The following is a 20,330-nucleotide window of genomic DNA, read 5'->3' on the forward strand; positions in this document are numbered from 1 at the left end:
GATGGTGCTCACTGCACTTTGTCAGCTCAAGCGCTCCTTTTCTCCTGGTCCTGACGGCATCCCTTCTTCCGCACTCATTGACGCTAGAGAGGCGATTGCTCCTGTGTTGATTCGCCTATTCACTAGGTCGGTTGATACAGGAGTTTTTCCCTCTCTTTGGAGATCAGCCTGGCTGATCCCAGTCTTTAAGAAAGGTTGCCGGACGTCCCCCTTAAATTATCGAGGCATCTCCATCCTTTGTGCAGCGTCCAAAGTCCTCGAGTCTGGGATCTACTCTTCTATCCTTCCTATTGTTTCCCCGTTAATCCCATCCTCCCAGCACGGTTTCGTGCCGAGCCGCTCTACCCTGTCGAACCTTATGTCGTTGATGATCGATCTGTTTCCGCACACAGCCGCTGGTAGGCAGGTTGACGTCATTTACACAGATTTCAAAGCTGCGTTCGACTGTTTGTCGCATCAATTGCTTATGGCAAAGCTCGAGCGAATGGGTTTCGGTGGAGCCCTTCTTCTCTGGCTCTGTTCCGTTTTGAAGGACCGGTCGTACAGGGTAAGGGACGATGGGGCTCTGTCGGACCCGTTCGTAGGACTCGGTGTAATCCACGCCTTTACACGTAGGACTCGGTGTAATCCACGCCTTTGACTTGCGAGAAACCTTTTATGACTAACCTGGCTTTGCATCTTTTAATTTCAAACTAACAGAGCCGTATTCTGGGCTCATAACCTATTGAAAAGTACGTCTGATATATTAAGCAATAGAACACAGAATGAACATGCATGATAAATCAAAGGTTACCACCATTCTTAGATTACTCTTCTAACACGAACGATAAAGCGATCAACGTAGACCACCGCTGCCCCAATCATTCCTTCATTACCGAACGCTTTTGTTTGTGTATTAGTTTCTTAATCTTAATTCTATGATGCTATATGATGCTTATGATTGCTATTTTGTTTACGTATCTTTTCACAGCTCGTAGCTTTAAGTATCCGATCGGACCAAGGAACACTTGTCTAGTTTGTCTTCTTTGGCACTACAGTCTCGAGAGGTCTTTAAGTTGATTTTACCCGTTGTTGAACAGCCTGCTTGTTGTCTACTTCTCTCTTGCGCTCTTACTCTATGCCCTTCCTTTCTTGCCTTCTTTCTGGCCCTGCTCAAACTGCCAAGCAGATCCAAATCCAAAATGCATATTGATTGATTAGTTAAGTTGTACAAAACTGTACCATCACTCTCCCCCATTCCCCTATCATTGAGTAGCAAACCCTTACGAAAGGGAAACAGAGGAGAAATCAAACGATTATCAAATTTACGGGACTTGGATCGATTCGTGTGAGTAACTGGCGCCAGCTACACCATCGCACTACGGTAATGTCTTTTCTTTACTATCCCTTAATAATTGGCAGAGAAAGGTGAATGATAATCCTCTTAACTTCCTTATATAAATCTAAAAATATAAAACCCGAATGTAAGAGAAAGGCACTCGGTTGGAATTGTGAACAAATCGGTATTAGGCACCATACGTTTTGTCTGCAGCCGGCTCATCGCTTTAGCTTGTGCGTTACAACGTGTTTCCTCTGTATGTTTGAACGTATAAAATTTACTGGGATCTGTTTTTTGTCTGCAAATGCGCGAAACAAAACAATACTAGCCCACAAGGGTAATATGTCAAGGAAATATCAAATGCGACAATAATAAAACTAAATATTGAAAGTTTTTAGGAAACAATACTGAATAAAAACTGAATGGTGAAAGGCTACAGTCCCAGCTTCGTCTGGCGCGACGAATCACAATTGTTGGTTATCATTTGGGCTTGTCGAACTCGAGGTCCGCTAATACCGATTTGTTCTTCATGTGTTTTGAGAAGCTGTCTTAGAGAGTCTGCGGTTTTGTACGCACAAAAGTTGCCAGCTCGATCATGTGTGTTTCTAGTTGCACGCATTGAGAATGATGTTTGGCTTTAGTATCTTTCCCTTTTATAATGGTATAAAACCGTCTTGAGCATCTGCTGTTGGTAGTATATGCATAAGTTGCTGCATCTAGGATGCATGTCTTAGGTTTAGGAAAGGTCGCACACGCAAAACTATTGATTGGCACCGGTGCTGGAGGGATCGATTCCGACCGATTCATCAAGCTCAACGGATAGTTTGTGTAGAAAGATTGCTTTTATGTAGCTCAATCCCACCTCGATTAGCAAGCGCAAAATGGGCCAACCCCACAGCACAGGATAATCGAAGATCGCTAGTGGCTCGTAAACGAAAAGACAGAACATATCGATGTAGAACCCTTCTAGACTATAGTCGGGCATAACTACCGTACGGCGATTCCACCTGGCGTGTGGGTCGTTTTCGTCCATATACTCGCACTCATTGCTGTTCTGGTGTTTGGGATGTTTGCTCTATAAGTAACGAATGGCAAGAATGATTTGTGTGAGAGAAGCGTAACATTTTTGATTGTGCTGGATAAATAAGCCATCCATACTTACAGAGCCGTTCATCGTAGTACAATACCATTCCTTTCCGTAGGTTTTTAGGAACAGGACGAAAGTGTCGAACAAAGTTCCCAAAAGTGGAAAGAGCATTTGTTTGATTGCTTCTCGTTGGAACGCTGCGTCGTCGAACAGCACGAATCGAATGAAAGGCAAACGTAGATGTTTCTTTATCGCGTTGATCCTGGTCGTGATTTGTTTGGTTTTGTGGTTTCCAAACAACATTAACGCCAACCGGCACAGTTCATAAACAATCGTGGAAACATAGCTGGAGTATGGAAATTCTCCCATCCACTGCTCCATCGACCATTGCAGTGCGACAATACCTGTGGCAATTACTGCCATCAGCATCATGTCCGTATGCCACCGTTTATAGCCGTAGATAAAAAAAATGTTAACGCGATTGAATAAAAGCCCGAAACCCGTGCCGTAGATCATCATCCTGTGAGGCAAAGCACACGGTTGCTGATGCGTATTGAAGTAGACTGCTGTCAACGCGATCAGTACGCCGGCCAGCACGTGGCACACGATATTGGCAACGAATCTTATTTGCAGTCGCCAGCCGCCTAATCGTGCCAGAGACATAGTCTTTTGCCAGTATTCTAGACGATATGGTGAAGCGGGCTGCATGTACAAAACAAATTGATCACGATTGAGCGGAATGTCGGTGCCAGGTATTTGATAACCATTGTTAGGCGCAACCAGTAGCTTGTAAAGTGTTGCTTTAAAGCAGTTGAAAGCGCTCTCAAAATCGGGTTGCTTTGCAGGAACACTGATATGAAATGTGGTCTTGTTGCTGGTGCTGCAAAACAGAACTCGAAACTGTTAACCCAATCTTGTTTCATGCGTGACGGTTTAATGGGCACATCGGTTTACCTTTTCAGTGGACGTTCGATTGATACCATACCACACTGTCGAATCTTGTCCACAACTCTGTTCATTGTTTCAGTCGAAACTAATGATTTGATCGTCAGTGCATAGTAGTATATTACGCTCATAATCGGTAGAATCTGCTGTCCATCCATCTTCTTGTCCGGTTCAACAGTGTATCGCTCTAGTCAGTCTCTAGTCAGGTGTGCCTGAAAAGAGAAAAGAAAGAAGCTATCAACATGCATACAAGCATGTCTTGCATCCGTGCGGCTTCCCCCGCCATGAGAAAGGCCCAACCAACCAGGATCGACCAGAACTGAGATAGAGTAATAGCGTTGGCCGGGAGAATGGTCGGGATAATGATTTTGCAGATTGAAGACTGCAAGCAGCAGACCAAGAGCGCGAAGCGGTTGTCCTTCAAGCACCTCGGACCAAATACCGCAGCATCTTCACCCCATCTTCAAAAGACAGGGATCCGTTAATCGAGAGTCAACCAGCTGAGCGATTCATTCCAGCCTCGCCAACTGCGCCATCAAATCATTCCAAACCTCATGTCCATCAGTTCCTCAGCAGCAATAGCTCCATCACACTTGTCACAAACGAAGGACTCATCGGTCTCGTACACTGACAGTGGCCGTTTTCTTACCATCGTTGAGTACGGCCTTTCTAATGATCCTCACATCATCCCTTCAAGGATACGAGAAAAACCGACCGACAGGCTATCGCACTGATGCAGATTGTCTTCGCCCACCCTAATCAGATAGTCCGCTTTCACAGCGTGTAGCCGGCCGCTTCAAACTAGACCTCCATCACGCACAACGCACACTACCATAAAAATTTCCCCCGTGTTTTTAGAAGAGACGAGATGGAAGAGATATCGGCAAGATTGAGAATGTGTGGATTATTCGAACTGGTGATATTAGTGGTGGATCAAACCCACTCCACTGGTGATCAACGTTGTAAAACACACATGTGTGCTGTTGGACCATTTTCCCGCAACAAATGCAGCCGGGGTAAATGATCGTTTGTAGCTGGAGGCGCCCAGTACTTCACTGCTTTTCATGCCCTTTATGGAATGCACCGTTGCTGAAGTGAATGAAGTTGCTTGCTCAACATAACGATCATTCGCCATCGTCGTGCGTGTCAAGGTCGCGTTCGCAGAGCATCGAAGTTATAGTGAGCAGTGCACCGAGGAAATTCCTGCGAACCAGCTGTCATAGACGCTACAACAAATGTTTATTTCTGCAATGGATGTACGCCGGAAGAGCAGTATAGAATGGGAAGTGTGTTTATGTCTGTGGGGTGTTGCGTGTCCCATAAATAGATTCCCAACAGGTTGGCGCGGTCATTGATCACCAGAACTAGAAAACACGTGTTGGGAGGTAATTGAGGAACACCTTTTTTCCTGTTTCGCTAGGTCATGGCGATCATCGAAAGACACACAAACACAACTTTGTCTACTGGCACGTTTTTTCGCTAACATGCCCATGCGCAAACGTAAACGAGTAAGAACACGTTATGCGCACGTCTGCTGAAGATTCTACACGAAGTGAAGACAGTAACAGCTGACGCTTAAGTGATGTCATCAATGATCAATTTGATCGAGACTGGCACAAGGTTGCGTCAGCGTATCTGTGATGCTTTTTCTAGTACAAACACACACACACACACACACATCGAATTTCCACACGAAGCGATCTGTTTGCCAATTTCTGAAAGGGAACGAACGTTTTCACTGTAGCCTACCTTGCCTATACACCCCTTCCCGATCGTATCGTTTGCTAACCGATTACTGCCCAGCTCCGGTAGTTGGAAAGGATTGAAGCTGGACGCACACAGTGCACCAGGAAGACCCCACGCACCACCGACGTTCACGAACCACTGGGAGAGCTCTCAATAAGAGAGAAAGAGAGAGAAAATCACCGATGCCCGAGGATCGAAACGAAAAACCGATGGCGATGGCGAAAAAGGAAGGCGATGCATCGTAATGAAAATGTGACGGAACAAAGAGAAACGAACGCGATGATCGTAATATATAGGAGGTGTGTTTCATTGCATCACCTACGATCTCACGCCATCTGTGATCTTGTTTCAAGTGTTACAGCAGAAAGATACGCGGAAAAGAGTAGACAATACATAAGCTACGAGAAGAATACTGAGAAAACATTTATTTATGCCAACTTTTTTCATCAATGAATTTTTTTATGCCAACAGAAAAGTAATCCCTAGCGACAGTCAAAAAAAAGAGAAAGAGAGAGAAAGAGAGAGAGAGAGAGAGAAGCGTCCGTGACGTGGATTTCATTTCTAACGAAAAAAGAATGTATTGTAAACTGAACGGGCGGGTTTCATAGTGTGTCCTGTGTATGACCTTGATTCAATGCATACCCCAACGTGGACTAACGGAGGAAAATTGTAATGGTGAAAAAACCGTGTCACTGTGTTAGAGTTATGTTGCCGCGAACGTGTACGGGTACGGGGGTGATCGCGGTCTCGACAACGGAGCTGATCCATGAGCCCGTTGTGCTGGCGGCTTAGCACTTCCACTTTTCGCGAGATTAGTTGCAGCTTTCTGTGCGACGGCAATGACAGTAGATTGTGCATCCAAAGGTCGCTCAGCAGCGATTCCGTCATGGCGTTGCTAGCGGTGCGCCGCTTCTCCGTGAGAAGCTAAGATGGCCTGCGGTCGCCAAGCTCCATGCTGTACATCAGACGATGGAACTGGCTGCGTTGGGACTCAAAATGGTCGAGAATGGGTTTTTTTTGCGAAAGCGTACTGTTCCGTTGTAGGTACACTATCTAGCAGCGGATGAGGCTCAGAATACACCCGTAGCGGAAGCTGAGCCATAACGATGTGGAAGAGCTTTTGGTTTGGAATTTTCGAATTAATATCGGATGCAGCGAACCAATGCTCCAGGGCACTAAAACATGCCGGAAAATTGTTCAGGTCCATCTCGGGCAGGTTCAATCGCAGGGCATGGCAGGCCACGACGTGTTGTGCGGCAGGCGGTTCCATCGTAGGACCGCTAGCCTTTTCGTCTTCCACGATGGCTACCGCAAGGACGGTAGTGAGCGTCGGGGCTGGGGAAGCGCGCTGTGGTTTGGGGCTATGTTGCGTCATCCTGCCACAGACAAAAAGGCTCGTAAATGGAATACACAACGACAGTCAGCAGATCACACGATAGTCGGAAAGTGCACTGATTGCGAATGCAAAGGTGTGCGTGCTAGAACCAAAATGTTGTCTGCAAACAACACGAAGGTATGACGGCACTGTCGGGCACACGATGGTGTGTGTTGCATCCTGATTAGAACGTGCTGTGGTAAACAATGCGGTTCGTTCGGATGACGCTTCGGCACACGTTCGATTCTATGGCTTACGGTCGCGGTACGATTTGGTGCGCGGCACTCATTGGAAAGTGCTAACTCGGACTTTTACGGGATGACACATCGAGCGGAGGTGAACTTAGACAACTGGTGTCGGATCGAGCTTCCCTTCCGTGATTGAACAACGACGGGTTGAAATGAGACTCTGGACGTTGGTTACTTTTACTGACGTCGGAGTCTCGAGTTGCATCAGCAACATGCTTCGTCTGTAACTCGGCACTGTCTGCCCTTGCTTCTCGAGCGGTTCTATTTATTTGAAGCTTTCTTTGATGGTCAGCCAACATTTGTCCATCATATGTTTATATGTTTGGCAAACGTGTGGCTGCTGAGTTGTTCCGGGTTTTGGGTTTACAATGTGTTTTCCTTATTTACAGAGTGCGGTTCTTCCGTATCAGTTTTGCGTATGGCCCTAGTGACAACAATAAATGTTTCGTTATGCTTGTTTATGATCTATTTGCTGCATGTTTCGATTGTCGCATCGGCATGCGGTAGTTTATGCTGATTTCTGTTTCTTTTATGGTTCTTGCCCTTTTCTTGGTTTGTGAGGCAGGTACGGGATGATCTAATATGCTGTTAACAGATGTAGCATGCTATACTGCAGTGCTCTCTATGCCGTCTGCGAACTGACAGCATCCGATGTGTAGCGGATATGGCTGTCTCGCTCTAGCGACGATCGGAGATGCGCTTTAAGAGCGTGGAAAGATCGGAGATGCGCTGTTGTTGTACAAAATGCCGTTCGCACAGCACGCTGGTTTGGACACGATGGTGTAAGTATATAGCGTCCGCACGAGAACAGTAAACAGTGTCGATGTTTTATGTACTGGCCCCAGACGGCTTTCTTTCGCGGTACGATGTCGAGGGCACGGCGTGACTCGGCTCAAATTCGGGGGGTCGAACGTCGAAAATGCGGCTTCAATGGCGGAGCTACGACGCGGGTGACGGGGGCGTGGAACGGGCGCCGAACCACGATGTGTGTAGCGAAAACGTCGGTGACGCGGCAGGAACACCCATTGTGGCGTGGATGGCGCAACTCGTGTCGCAATGTTCTAGTGTGAGGATCACACAGTAAAATACCGGTTGCGATAATGCGCGTGGAAATGCACGAAGCACTTGCGAGCCGCAAAAGAGCGTTACGATAGGCACTAGTGAACACTTTCCACACACGAGTCGTATCTTTTTCACCCGCAAACTATGGCTTATATGGCTATTCGCACCTCTTCACTGAGGGATCACGTCGGGGTCATATTTTTTATAGAACAAAAAAATACATCTTCTTAATACATACCCCATGGTCGTACGATGGAAACAATTGTTTTGTCGTACGACGGCCATCTGTCAAATTCCATACAAAATTTTAAAAACCTTACGACGGAGCTGTGCCACTGGCGTAAGTTGCCAGTACAGACCACTACCATTTCAGAGGTCTGCGGACGTGACAACGAAAACAAAAATGATGAAACGCAGAAATACGTTTGTAGCGAAAATGGCTCTAACAAAAAAATTGTTGCACACCGTCCGGAGTTTGGTTTGCGATTGACTTAATTTTATGCTTAACACTACTACATTTACAATCAGAGTATTCTTACATCTACGCTCCTATGCTAATGCTAAAGCTGATAGTTCAATACTTAACAACGTTCTTACTTTTTTGTTAAGCTATCACTAAACCGGTGCATTCAAAAAAATGCATGAAAAGCGATGAAGTACTGGGCGCCTCCATCTATAAACGATCATTTACCGATCATTTACGTGTGTGTGCTAAAACGTTGATCACCAGTGACGCGGTTTTAATCCAACGCCAATATCACCGGATCGAGGAACCCACACATTCTCAATCTTTTTGATATCGTTACACCGAACAAAGTGCTGCGCCTGCGTGTAATGTGTGTGGTTGTATATCAACCCAGCTCTCTTTCCGTTCGCAGTTATGAACATCTTGTCGAGACGTATGGTCACAAACGCGAGCAGCGGCTAGTGGCAGCATCGGGCGGAAGAATATAAGGAAGAAGAATTTCAAAGTGTAAAGTGTGGTTCACAGTTCAAAGTGTGGCAGGACCGCGGCTCACATCCCATCTAGACTGCCTCCCCGTACGTAGGCCTGACTATTACACTACTCTGGCTGGTTTGACGAGCTTTGCAGACAAGTGCAACGTGTGCAGGTGTAGCGGAATACTCGTGATTCATGATGGCTTCATGAGAATACTCTTGAGCCGGTTATCAGCCGGCTGTGTCCTCGGAGGTCCCCTTATCGTTAATGTTGGGATAATGAACAGTATCCCGATCCGACCCGATAGTATCACGATCGATTTCGTTCGTTTCTCTTTGTTCCGTCACATTTTCATTACGATGCATCGCCTTCCTTTTTCGCCATCGCCATCGCTTTTTCGTTTCGATCCTCGGGCCTCGGTGATATTCTCTCTCTCTCTCTCTTATTGAGAGCTCTCCCAGTGGTTCGTGAACGTCGGTGGTGCGTGGGGTCTTCCTGGTGCACTGTGTGCGTCCAGCTTCAATCCTTTCCAACTACCGGAGCTGGGCAGTAATGGGTTAGCAAACGATACGATCGGGAAGGGGTGTATAGGCAAGGTAGGCAACAGTGAAAACGTCCGTTCCCTTTCAGAAATCGGCAAACAGATCGCTTCGTGTGGAAATTCGGTGTGTGTGTGTGTGTGTGTGAGTGTTTGTACTAGAAAAAGCATCACAGATACGCTGACGCAACCTTGTGCCAGTCTCGATCAAATTGATCATTGATGACGTCACTTAAGCGTCAGCTGTTACTGTCTTCACTTCGTGTAGAATCTTCAGCATACGTGCGCATAACGTGTTCTTCCTCGTTCTCGTTTGCGCATGGGCATGTTAGCGAAAAAACGTGCCAGTAGACAAGGTTGTGTTTGTGTGTCTTTCGATGATCGCCATGACCTAGCGAAACAGGAAAAAGGCATTCCCCAATTACCTCCCGACACGTGTTTTCTTGTTTCGTCTGACCGTGCCAACCTGTTGGGAATCTATTTATGGGAGACGCTACACCCCACAGACATAAACACACTTCCCATTCTATACTGCTCGTCCGGCGTGCATCCATTGCAGAAATAAACATTTGTTGTAGCGTCTATGACTGCTGGTTCGCAGGAATTTCCTCGGTGCTCTGCTCACTATAACTTCGATGCTCTGCGAACGCGACCTTGACACGCACGACGATGGCCAATGATCGTTATGTTGAGCAAGCAACTTCATTCACTTCAGCAACGGTGCATTCCAAAAAGGGCATGAAAAGCAGTGAAGTACTGGGCGCCTCCAGCTACAAACGATCATTTACCCCGGCTGCATTTGTTGCGGGAAAATGGTCCAACAGCACGCGTGTGTGTTTTACAACGTTGATCACCAGTGGAGTGGGTTTGATCCACCACTAATATCACCAGTTCGCATAACCCACACATTCTCAATCTTGCCGATATCTCTTCCGTCTCGTCTCTTCCTAAAACACGGGGGAAATTTTTATGGTAGTGTGCGTTGTGCGTGATGGAGGTCTAGTTTGAAGCGGCCGGCTACACGCTGTGAAAGCGGACTATCTGATTCGGCTGGGCGAAGACAATCTGCGTCAGTGCGATAGCCTGTCGGTCGGTTTTTCTCGTATCCTTGAAGGGATGATGTGAGGATCATTAGAAAGGCCGTACTCAACGATGGTAAGAAAACGGCCACTGTCAGTGTACGAGACCGATGAGTCTTTCGTTTGTGACAAGTGTGATGGAGCTATTGCTGCTGAGGAACTGATGGACATGAGGTTTGGAATGATTTGAAGGCGCAGTTGGCGAGGCTGGAATGAATCGCTCAGCTGGCTGACTCTCGATTAACGGATCCCTGTCTTTTGAAGATGGGGTGAAGATGCTGCGGTATTTGGTCCGAGGTGCTTGAAGGACAACTGCTTCGCGCTCTTGGTCTGCTGCTTGCAGTCTTCAATCTGCAAAATCATTATGCCGACCATTCTCCCGGTCAACGCTATTACTCTATCTCAGTTCTGGTCGATCCTGGTTGGTTGGGCCTTACTCATGGCGGGGGAAGCCGCACGGATGCAATACATGCTGGTATGCATGTTGATAGCTTCTTTCTTTTCTCTTTTCAGGCACACCTGACTAGAGACTGACTAGAGCGATACACTGTTGAACCGGACAAGAAGATGGATGGACAGCAGATTCTACCGATTATGAGCGTAATATACTACTATGCACTAACGATCAAATCATTAGTTTCGACTGAAACAATGAACAGAGTTGTGGACAAGATTCGACAGTGTGGTATGGTATCAATCGAACGTCCACTGAAAAGGTAAACCGATGTGCCCATTAAACCGTCACGTATGAAACAAGATTGGGCTAACAGTTTCGAGTTCTGTTTTGCAGCACCAGCAACAAGACCACATTTCATATCAGTGTTCCTGCAAAGCAACCCGATTTTGAGAGCGCTTTCAACTGCTTTAAAGCAACACTTTACAAGCTACTGGTTGCGCCTAACAATGGTTATCAAATACCTGGCACCGACATTCCGCTCAATCGTGATCAATTTGTTTTGTACATGCAGCCCGCTTCATCATATCGTCTAGAATACTGGCAAAAGACTATGTCTCTGGCACGATTAGGCGGCTGGCGACAGCAAATAAGATTCGTTGCCAATATCGTGTGCCACGTGCTGGGCGGCGTACTGATCGCGTTGACAGCAGTCTACTTCAACATGCATCAGCAACCGTGTGCTTTGCCTCGCAGGATGATGATCTACGGCACGGGTTTCGGGCTTTTAGTCAATCGCGTTAACATTTTTTTTATCTACGGCTACAAACGGTGGCATACGGACATGATGCTGATGGCAGTAATTGCCACAGGTATTGTCGCACTGCAATGGTCGATGGAGCAGTGGATGGGAGAATTTCCATACTCCAGCTATGTTTCCACGATTGTTTATGAACTGTGCCGGTTGGCGTTAATGTTGTTTGGAAACCACAAAACCAAACAAATCACGACCAGGATCAACGCGATAAAGAAACATCTACGTTTGCCTTTCATTCGATTCGTGCTGTTCGACGACGCAGCGTTCCAACGAGAAGCAATCAAACAAATGCTCTTTCCACTTTTGGGAACTTTGTTCGACACTTTCGTCCTGTTCCTAAAAACCTACGGAAAGGAATGGTATTGTACTACGATGAACGGCTCTGTAAGTATGGATGGCTTATTTATCCAGCACAATCAAAAATGTTACGCTTCTCTCACACAAATCATTCTTGCCATTCGTTACTTATAGAGCAAACATCCCAAACACCAGAACAGCAATGAGTGCGAGTATATGGACGAAAACGACCCACACGCCAGGTGGAATCGCCGTACGGTAGTTATGCCCGACTATAGTCTAGAAGGGTTCTACATCGATATGTTCTGTCTTTTCGTTTACGAGCCACTAGCGATCTTCGATTATCCTGTGCTGTGGGGTTGGCCCATTTTGCGCTTGCTAATCGAGGTGGGATTGAGCTACATAAAAGCAATCTTTCTACACAAACTATCCGTTGAGCTCGATGAATCGGTCGGAATCGATCCCTCCAGCACCGGTGCCAATCAATAGTTTTGCGTGTGCGACCTTTCCTAAACCTAAGACATGCATCCTAGATGCAGCAACTTATGCATATACTACCAACACCAGATGCTCAAGACGGTTTTATACCATTATAAAAGGGAAAGATACTAAAGCCAAACATCATGCGGTACAAAACCGCAGACTCTCTAAGGAAGCTTCTCAAAACACATGAAGAACAAATCGGTATTAGCGGACCTCGAGTTCGGCAAGCCCAAATGATAACCAACAATTGTGATTCGTCGCGACGGACGAAGCTGGGACTGTAGCCTTTCACCATCGTGCAGTGAATTAGACTCGCCATGGTTCGGTGTGCTGGCCATGTCATGAGAATGACACCGGACGACCCAGCCCATAAAGTGAAGCCCGTGGAAGTGGATTTTCAGTTTTTATTCAGTATTGTTTCCTAAAAACTTTCAATATTTAGTTTTATTATTGTCGCATTTGATATTTCCTTCACATATTACCCTCGTGGGCTAGTATTGTTTTGTTTCGCGCATTTGCAGACAAAAAACAGATCCCAGTAAATTTTATACGTTCAAACATACAGAGGAAACACGTTGTAACGCACAAGCTAAAGCGATGAGCCGGCTTCAGACAAAACGAATGGTGCCTAATACCGATTTGTTCACAATTCCAACCGAGCGCCTTTCTCTTACATTCGGGTTTTATATTTTTAGATTTATATAAGGAAGTTGAATTAGTTTCCCCGTTGTGTTGATTATCATTCACCTCTCTGTGCCAATTATTAAAAGATAGTTAAGAAAAGACATTACCGTAGTGCGGTGGTGTAGCTGGCGCCAGTTACTCACACGAATCGATCCAAGTCCCGTAAATTTGATAATCGTTTGATTTCTCCTCTGTTTCCCTTTCGTAAGGGTTTGCTACTCAATGATAGGGGAATGGGGGAGAGTGATGGTATAGTTTTGTACAACTTAACTAATCAATCAATATGCATTTTGGATTTGGATCTGCTTGGCAGTTTGAGCAGGGCCAGAAAGAAGGCAAGAAAGGAAGGGCATAGAGTAAGAGCGCAAGAGAGAGGTAGAGAACAAGCAGGCTGTTCAACAACGGGTAAAATCAACTTAAAGACCTCTCGAGACTGTAGTGCCAAAGAAGACGAACTAGACAAGTGTTCCTTGGTCCGATCGGATACTTAAAGCTACGAGCTGTGAAAAGAAACGTAAACAAAATGGCAATCGTTACATTGATCATAGAATAAATATTACATCCCACGGATTTACTCTCTTTATGTATAACAAAAAATAAAGATTAAAAAGCTAATACACAAACAAAAACTTTCGGTAATGAAGGAGTGATTGATGCACCGGTCTTCACAGACCGCCTTCATAAGGACACAGGAAGTCAGAGGTGGGAGGCAAAGACCTTTCGAGGTTAGAATCACGTTTCAATACAAACAACACAAACGGAAACTTAGTGACTTAGTAGTGAAAGCGACATTGAGTGCAGCAAACAAAAATATAAACAATCAGTTACTTTACAGAACATGTAGGATATGAACTACGGCGATGACAGCCCACAGAGAGAACAGTGAGTAAGTTATGAGTGACATCGCCGTGAGAAAGAGCAGATAAACTGGAGACACTCATGAGCGACGAACATCAGCCAACGGGAGAACGATCCGTATTGATGAGCGGGATTACAGGTTGAGCGATCGAACTGAGTGGATGTGCGAATTAGTCAGGCAATAAAATACACATAGATATTATCTAAAAACTGAGGTTTCTACAGAACATTTTTGTCAAAACATTAATGTGTGAAAGTTTACAAAACAAATAAATAAATCGGTTAAGAAAGGGAGTATAATTAAAGCTTATTTAACCTGGACGAAGCAGAAGCAATTGGACCTTCAGGCTAGAGAGAGACCCCCTCCACTCACTGGCACTCACTTTTCGCTACTGAGGTACCCAAAGTGAGAATCTTTTTCAGACTGCTTACTATTATTATTTATTATTACTACAATTTTCCATTTTTTTTGTTCTCCATTACCCGAAAACAATTAATATCTACGATAGATACGACCAAAACTTGATGGCTTGCAGTTGTAGCACAAAAAAAACACACACACACACAATAATTTGCGCAACATTTGGTAATCTTTCTTCACACAATGTGAAATCATACATACGAACAAAACTTGATGTGCATGGACGGACAGTGTTTTACGGTGAAAGAAAGAAGAATTGATTGAGCAAAACATTCGAAATAAACGAAAACTTTAAGTTGATTTAACGACTTTTCTCCCGACCACTGAACCAGTGGTCAGTGGTGTGATGCTTTGTCTAGTTTGCGAAACTGCTTGTCTTCAAATTATTCACTTCTCTTTTGCCGACATGCTCCACTCAACGAAACTATAGTAAATTTGTTGTGATTTCTCGAAGAGCACTTTATCGCTAGCATTAACTGAGCTTCGTCCGTCTTTTAAAAAGCAAAATACCAATCGCGGTTGAGCTTTTCAACCGTGATCGATACAGTCCTTAAGAAAGGTTGAAAGCGTGCCCATGTCATCATACTTTTCTGTGGCAAGTTTTCGAGACTTATTTAACTGTAACTTTATTTTCATTCTAGCTACCCAAAACATATCGAACATAAATTTAAAAAAAAACTCTCACATACTTAAAATCCGCACCGTTGTCTAGCGGTTGAAAATCACTTGCGGATCGCTTCTCAGCGACAGCGGCAAGAAGCTGTCTTTATGCTCCCCGTTTGCAACCATGACTGTGACGCTTCTTAGTTCAGCATCGAATGCGTGTCGTACACGCTGCGAAATCTGCGAAACAGTACGTTACGAGATCGTTGCGCATTCTGTAAGTAACGAATAATAATGGGTGAACCATTGTACAAGCTCGCTGCCCGACAGCATGCTTCAGGCCCTAAATTTTGGTAAGCGTTGGCACACAATAAAATCTACACAAACGCTTTAATTTCAGCCTTAGCGCATAGTACGACAGCTATGGCAAGTTGTTGCGCTTGATTGAGGATTTCGCTCCGAGGTAGATCAAACGTACCGTAGTGCGGGTTCAGCTTCCGTTTGCAGCGGTTCGAAGCACCATCATCGAAGCTGCTGTACATTATCAGTATGAAACAAAACACTTCACGCGTGTTACTGCGGGCGATCGTTGCTGCTATATGATTAGGAGGCACTCTTTGGAGGTTAAAACAAGCGTTAGTAAGCTAACCGACTGCTGCTTACATCGAGTCGCAACGATCGATTCTACGCCTAAAATCGCCTTAGATCTCGAACAGTTCTGTACGCTCGTGTGATTGTGGCTGAGGTGAGATGAGTTGGCGAATGAAGAGCGGTATAGAAACGATGCAACAGGTAAGAGGGTGTCCAAACTGTACGGCCGAAGCACGTGCTTGTGTTTCGTGTGTTCTATTCCTACAAAGTGAAGTAAAACTTGTTCGTTAGAGGTTTTCGTGTGTGTTTGTGTTCTATTATTGTTATCTGTTGGCTTGATAGTGATGGTAAAAGGTAGTAGATAAAAAGAATGTTATGGAAAAGGAAGAAAACACGCACGCAAACGGCTCGCCTCATTTCCGTACCTCGCGTTTCAGCGCTTGGCGCGATTCGTGCTCGGCTTTCGCCAAAGCCACACGCACCCAGTGCGGTGTATCCGGGATCGCTTTATAGATGAACCAGGTTAACCCGAGCAGCACATGCTCGATAATAAGGAAGGAAAGTGTGTACGCCTCGCGGGTAAACCCAGCACCAAGCTCTCTGCAATGGAAGGGAACAATATTAGCCTAGTGCAAGTGGACCACCGAGCTTAACGCTTTACCTCATCTGGGGCGATAGGTAGAGAATGCCACAGTTGGTAAGGATCGAGATGACGGCCAACGTTTCGAACGCCAGCTGCCACGCACCGATGTTTTTCGTCCGGCGTGCAAACGGACGCTTGAAGAAGCTGCACAGCTTGTACGCATCGAGCCGTATCTCGATCACGTTGTTCAGAATCGCCCAGAAGGCCGTTAGTGGCGCGACGGAGGAGAACAGCACCACGTACCCGAACTGTATGTACAGCTCCAGATAGTCATCGTACGTGTTGTACTCTTCCAGGATCGTTTCCTTGCGATTCTGCACAACCCGCGGATCATCGTCGTCCAGCGACTGCAATCCCATTTCGTCGTACGATTCATGCGCTTGCTTGAGCTTCTCGTACTGCAAAAAAAAAAAAACGTAAAAGAAGACACAACAGTGGCGTGAAGAAGTGACTCAAACAGCCGTGCACTACAACCGCACAACCTACATTCGATTTCACAAACAGCCGCACAATCTTCAGGCCAACCTTCTTCTTCAGGTAGGGGTACAAATTTTCAAACACGTTCTGCAGAAACTGGAGCACGATCAGCTGCATCATAAGCTGCGTCTTGAGCATCTTCATGTCCTGCAGTATGAACGCGATGTAGAACAGGCACAGGAAGTTGTTCACAAACTCGAGCACTATCAGCTTGTTCACGCGGTGCCGCTCGTACTGGCTCTGGGTGCGATGGTTCTCCTTGTCCGTCAGGTACGTCGCCAGCCGATCGTACGCCAGCGTCGATACGGCAATGTAGATCGCGTTCACCACCGACGGCAGGTAGAGGATGTACGCATCCGCACCGAACAGTTCGGCCAGGTACGCTTCGACGTAAAACTGGAAGATCGTCACGAACGCGGCAATGCCCATGCACAGCATAATGATCGGTGCCGTCACGCAGTACATCTGCACGTACGTTTTCCACTTCGGGTACTGTGGGGTCCACTTGCCGGTGATGGGATCGCGCGCCAGCTTCCCGTAGTAGCCGGGCCTCGGTTCGTCCAGGTTCGTCATCGTGATCGTACCCCACCGGTACGCGTGCGATGAGCTTTTGCGCTTCCACAGCTCCAGAAACACCTTCATCCACACGACGTAAAACACGCAGAAGAAGGGCACGGTTTCCGTTTCCTCCGAAAGGCCGAGCTGCAGGAACCCGAACACGGTCGGCACCACCAGCGCGTACGTGTAGAAGCCGAGGAAGGAAAAGTACATGCCGACACTTTCGCCGAAATAGTCCCGTATCTCGTCGATCGGTTGTACGCGGGTCGGTTTGATCCATCGGTGGCGTAGCTCCTTCAGCGTACGCTTATCGTGCAGCGAGTACAGGTTGGCGATGAGCTCGGCACTCTGTGCCGCCTGTATGATCGATTGGCCGTGGTAGAGAATGATCTTGGTGCCCGGTATCCGGTGCTCGTCGTCGGCCGCCTTGATCGTTTCGAGCGCGTACTTGATGATGATCTGCCGGTCGGCGGGCGTCAGGATGTCCTCGAGCGCCATACCTTCGTCGTAGAAAAACTCGTCCAAGCAGGCCACGTTAAAGTTGCGTATGATGCCGGTCTTGGTGCGCTTCATGAACCCCATATCGTCCGCAATCTCGAGCAGCTTCATGTGTGTGGCGGAGATGTGAAAGATGATCGTTTGGCTGTCTCTGGAATAAGAGGAGACCGTTATACTACTGAAGCAAATGAAAGATAAATCGGGCCACTCACTTGCTTAACGGTTCCTTCCGCACAAGCAACTCCATCCCACCGTCCACCCGCCGACCACGGATCTTGTCCATGATCCATTGTATCGCTTCGATCGGAGCATCCTCACCAAACTCCAGCACCATGAGGCTTTCGCCGAAAGGTGTTTGCCCGTCCGGTGGTTGGGCCTTCTGCTCCTGGCGGGTGACTTTCGACTGGGTGAACCGTACCGTACCTTTGCGCTGCCGCAGCTCGCCCCGCTCATGATCCATCTGTTCCAGTAGGTTGATTTGCGAGTTGCGCTGCAGTAGCGACGGGATGGTCGGACGTCTCGGTGGTCCAATCTCTTCCGCGAGCTCCTCCTCATCGTTCTCCGCAAAGTGTAGGTTGGGGATAAGATTTTCTGGAGGAGTTTTAGATAGGCAAAGACAAAAGTTACACAAAAAAGTTAGTTCGAAAGGAGCATAAACAACACGGATGGAGAGAACACGTTGTGCTACTACTGGAACGAGGTGGTACAACAGGGAACAACTATATCTTGCTCTACAGTGCTGCGGAAGGTGGGAAAGTTGCACCAAACAACCGAGAGGTGACTTTCGAACGTGCACACCAACACACTACGTACTGAAACGTTCGGTTCCTTTCCGGAGAAAGGATGAATCATCAACAGGTTTGTTGGTGGGTCGTCTACGATTCATCGCAATCAGCTGACCTACCCTGTTGGAAGCTACAAAAACACGAAACACACGGTAGAACACATTGGTTCGATTTTTACGAGATTATCCCCTATGAGTGGTGGTAGATTAAACACCTCAAGTAAAGTAATTATAGAATAAAGCGATTAATTTTCTTACCCTTAATGTCTTCCATGTTCACCGGTTTCCATGCGTGTGACTGTGCGTTTTACACCTGTCCGTGCGTGTATGTTGATCGCCGATCACAACCACATCACAAGGCCGCTCTGGTGGGGACAGATCTTCAATGCCAACACATGAGCGATGCAGCAGCAGGCGACACGATCGGCGCTAATAAAACAACAGAGAAACAAAGTAAACAAAATGCGATCCACCATACAACTGCATTACAAGCATGTATTGACAAGTGGCGAAGCAATTTAGAAGAAAACATTTACATTACTTCCAAACGGTGCGATTCGCCGTGAGTTGGTGTGTGGGATTTCGGTTGTAGAGGGGTGGTTTAAAAATAATATTTTCCGCTTTGCTCCCGCAAATCGCGGGAACATCCGCCAATGGGCAGCAAGAGTTTACCAAAACCAGAAACAATTTCTTCCTTATAAGGACCAGGGTTAGGTAGAGGTACCTTGATATGAGCGTCTGATTGATCACCGAGCCACCAGAAGGAGCAATGAATTCTCTTTACGAAACTGTAATCACTTACGATAACGTAATGAACAAGCACTAACCGACGCCGATACGCGTACGAAATTAGATTGTGGCTTTTATGGTTCTCCCGATAAAGCCCCCTTAACACAACACCGCGCACAAACTCTTATCTTTGCAATAACGCTGTGTATTGCCACTGTTGGAATTAAGTCTTTTAATACTTTTTCTGTTTTTTTTAAACGAAGGTCTTGCACAGCTTGATCAAGAATAGTGAAATGATACGTACGCGAAAACTGTCGACGATCGTCTGCACGGTTCTCTTGATCGCGCTGCTGCGTACGGGTGTGAGTGAGATGTTGGGTGCTACCCGTACGCGTTCCCTGCAAGAGTGTGTTTGTGTGCGTGAAAGGAATTTTGCGCAAAATCGGGTTGCGTGTGTGGTGTGTTTGTAGCTAGGGCTATGCGCCTGAAAACAGCTGACTGTTACTTCAAACACCGGTTGCGGTGGGATTGGTTGTGCATTGTTATCTGCCGGTACTTCACAAGCAGTTCCTCGTGCAAGGCCTTATTTTAGCGTGATTAATGCCAAACGCAGCATAAACTCGGTTTGAAAGCACAATTTTTATTGCACTAAGGATGCAACCTGGTAGCTCACGACAAGTTTCACGTTTCTCACAAGATAATGTAAGCTACAGTAACACTTTTTACCTGTGCACTTCCGCACTTTGGCATAGAAATCGATGATGATTTTACGCAATGAAATAAAGAAAGAAGCAGAGATGAAACGGAGACTGCAGACGAGAACAAAAAACACGTTGTTGTTTGTATTGACAGTCGGTCTGTTGGACAAAAACATACGGTTTTCGCCCCACACTAGGCGTAGCATACACACGGTTCAAAATTTTATCCAGTAACAGCTGATCTGTGAGGGCCTGATAAAACTAAAGATACTCCAAGAGTATTATGTCTGTACAAGAATATAGATATCGAATTATTGAAATATTCTTTATAGGATAATTAGCTCAAGAAACCTAAATTTTTGAGTGTTCTAGTTTAAAAATGCGTAAAATTAAAATAATTATTTTGTCCTATAGCTAAGATGGAAGTAAACAGTGTGCTTGCGGGTTCGCTTTTTCG

The 20,330-nt window shown here is 46.2% G+C and overlaps 3 protein-coding genes across 12 annotated transcripts; 1 reads left to right on the plus strand and 2 right to left on the minus strand.

Annotated features, from left to right (window-relative positions):
- Window positions 1-2,078: 2,078 nt before the first annotated feature.
- LOC118509995 lies at window positions 2,079-3,553 on the minus strand. Its single transcript, XM_036051378.1, has 3 exons — window positions 3,360-3,553; window positions 2,481-3,285; window positions 2,079-2,393 (listed from the first exon to the last, which is right to left on the minus strand). The coding sequence occupies exons 1-3, from the start codon at window positions 3,506-3,508 to the stop codon at window positions 2,079-2,081; spliced, it is 1,269 nt and encodes a 422-aa protein (XP_035907271.1). The 5' UTR covers window positions 3,509-3,553.
- A 5,735-nt stretch (window positions 3,554-9,288) lies between these two features.
- Window positions 9,289-14,477, plus strand: LOC118513454. The gene is made up of 4 exons (XM_036059215.1): window positions 9,289-9,317; window positions 10,852-11,054; window positions 11,129-11,933; window positions 12,021-14,477. Exons 2-4 carry the CDS (start codon window positions 10,906-10,908, stop codon window positions 12,333-12,335), a joined length of 1,269 nt encoding a protein of 422 aa, XP_035915108.1. The 5' UTR covers window positions 9,289-9,317; window positions 10,852-10,905; the 3' UTR covers window positions 12,336-14,477.
- Window positions 14,478-14,901: 424 nt separating this feature from the next.
- LOC118513452 (anoctamin-10) lies at window positions 14,902-20,026 on the minus strand. Of its 10 annotated transcripts, none has more exons than XR_004906475.1 (8): window positions 19,171-19,473; window positions 18,705-18,875; window positions 17,875-18,253; window positions 16,616-17,813; window positions 16,148-16,527; window positions 15,912-16,086; window positions 15,374-15,813; window positions 14,902-15,170 (listed from the first exon to the last, which is right to left on the minus strand). XR_004906475.1 is itself a non-coding variant. In XM_036059208.1 (8 exons), exons 3-8 carry the CDS (start codon window positions 18,718-18,720, stop codon window positions 15,096-15,098), a joined length of 2,223 nt encoding a protein of 740 aa, XP_035915101.1. In that variant the 5' UTR covers window positions 18,721-18,875; window positions 19,480-19,573; window positions 19,902-20,026; the 3' UTR covers window positions 14,902-15,095. The 10 variants fall into 10 exon arrangements, 9 of the variants coding, with proteins under 9 accessions (XP_035915101.1, XP_035915100.1, XP_035915103.1 ...); XM_036059208.1 differs by lacking the exons at window positions 15,374-15,813; window positions 19,171-19,473 and adding exons at window positions 19,480-19,573; window positions 19,902-20,026; XM_036059207.1 differs by lacking the exon at window positions 15,374-15,813 and adding an exon at window positions 19,902-20,026 and having other exon boundaries at window positions 19,249-19,573.
- Between the last annotated feature and the right edge of the window lie 304 nt (window positions 20,027-20,330).

This window comes from Anopheles stephensi, chromosome 3, assembly GCF_013141755.1.
Source record: "Anopheles stephensi strain Indian chromosome 3, UCI_ANSTEP_V1.0, whole genome shotgun sequence".
Taxonomy (NCBI): Eukaryota; Metazoa; Arthropoda; class Insecta; order Diptera; family Culicidae; genus Anopheles; species Anopheles stephensi.

Coding starts and splice junctions, on each gene's coding strand:
- LOC118509995 (XM_036051378.1), bottom strand. CDS start 3,508: ATGGATGGACAGCAGATTCTACCGATTATGAGCGTAATATACTACTAT. Junction 3,286..3,359: donor ATCGAACGTCCACTGAAAAG/GTAAACCGATGT, acceptor TCTGTTTTGCAG/CACCAGCAACAAGACCACAT. Junction 2,394..2,480: donor GTACTACGATGAACGGCTCT/GTAAGTATGGAT, acceptor CGTTACTTATAG/AGCAAACATCCCAAACACCA.
- LOC118513454 (XM_036059215.1), top strand. CDS start 10,906: ATGGATGGACAGCAGATTCTACCGATTATGAGCGTAATATACTACTAT. Junction 11,055..11,128: donor ATCGAACGTCCACTGAAAAG/GTAAACCGATGT, acceptor TCTGTTTTGCAG/CACCAGCAACAAGACCACAT. Junction 11,934..12,020: donor GTACTACGATGAACGGCTCT/GTAAGTATGGAT, acceptor CGTTACTTATAG/AGCAAACATCCCAAACACCA.
- LOC118513452 (XM_036059210.1), bottom strand. Junction 17,814..17,874: donor CGGAAGGAACCGTTAAGCAA/GTGAGTGGCCCG, acceptor CTCTTATTCCAG/AGACAGCCAAACGATCATCT. Junction 15,171..15,911: donor GCCAAGCGCTGAAACGCGAG/GTACGGAAATGA, acceptor CGTTACTTACAG/AATGCGCAACGATCTCGTAA.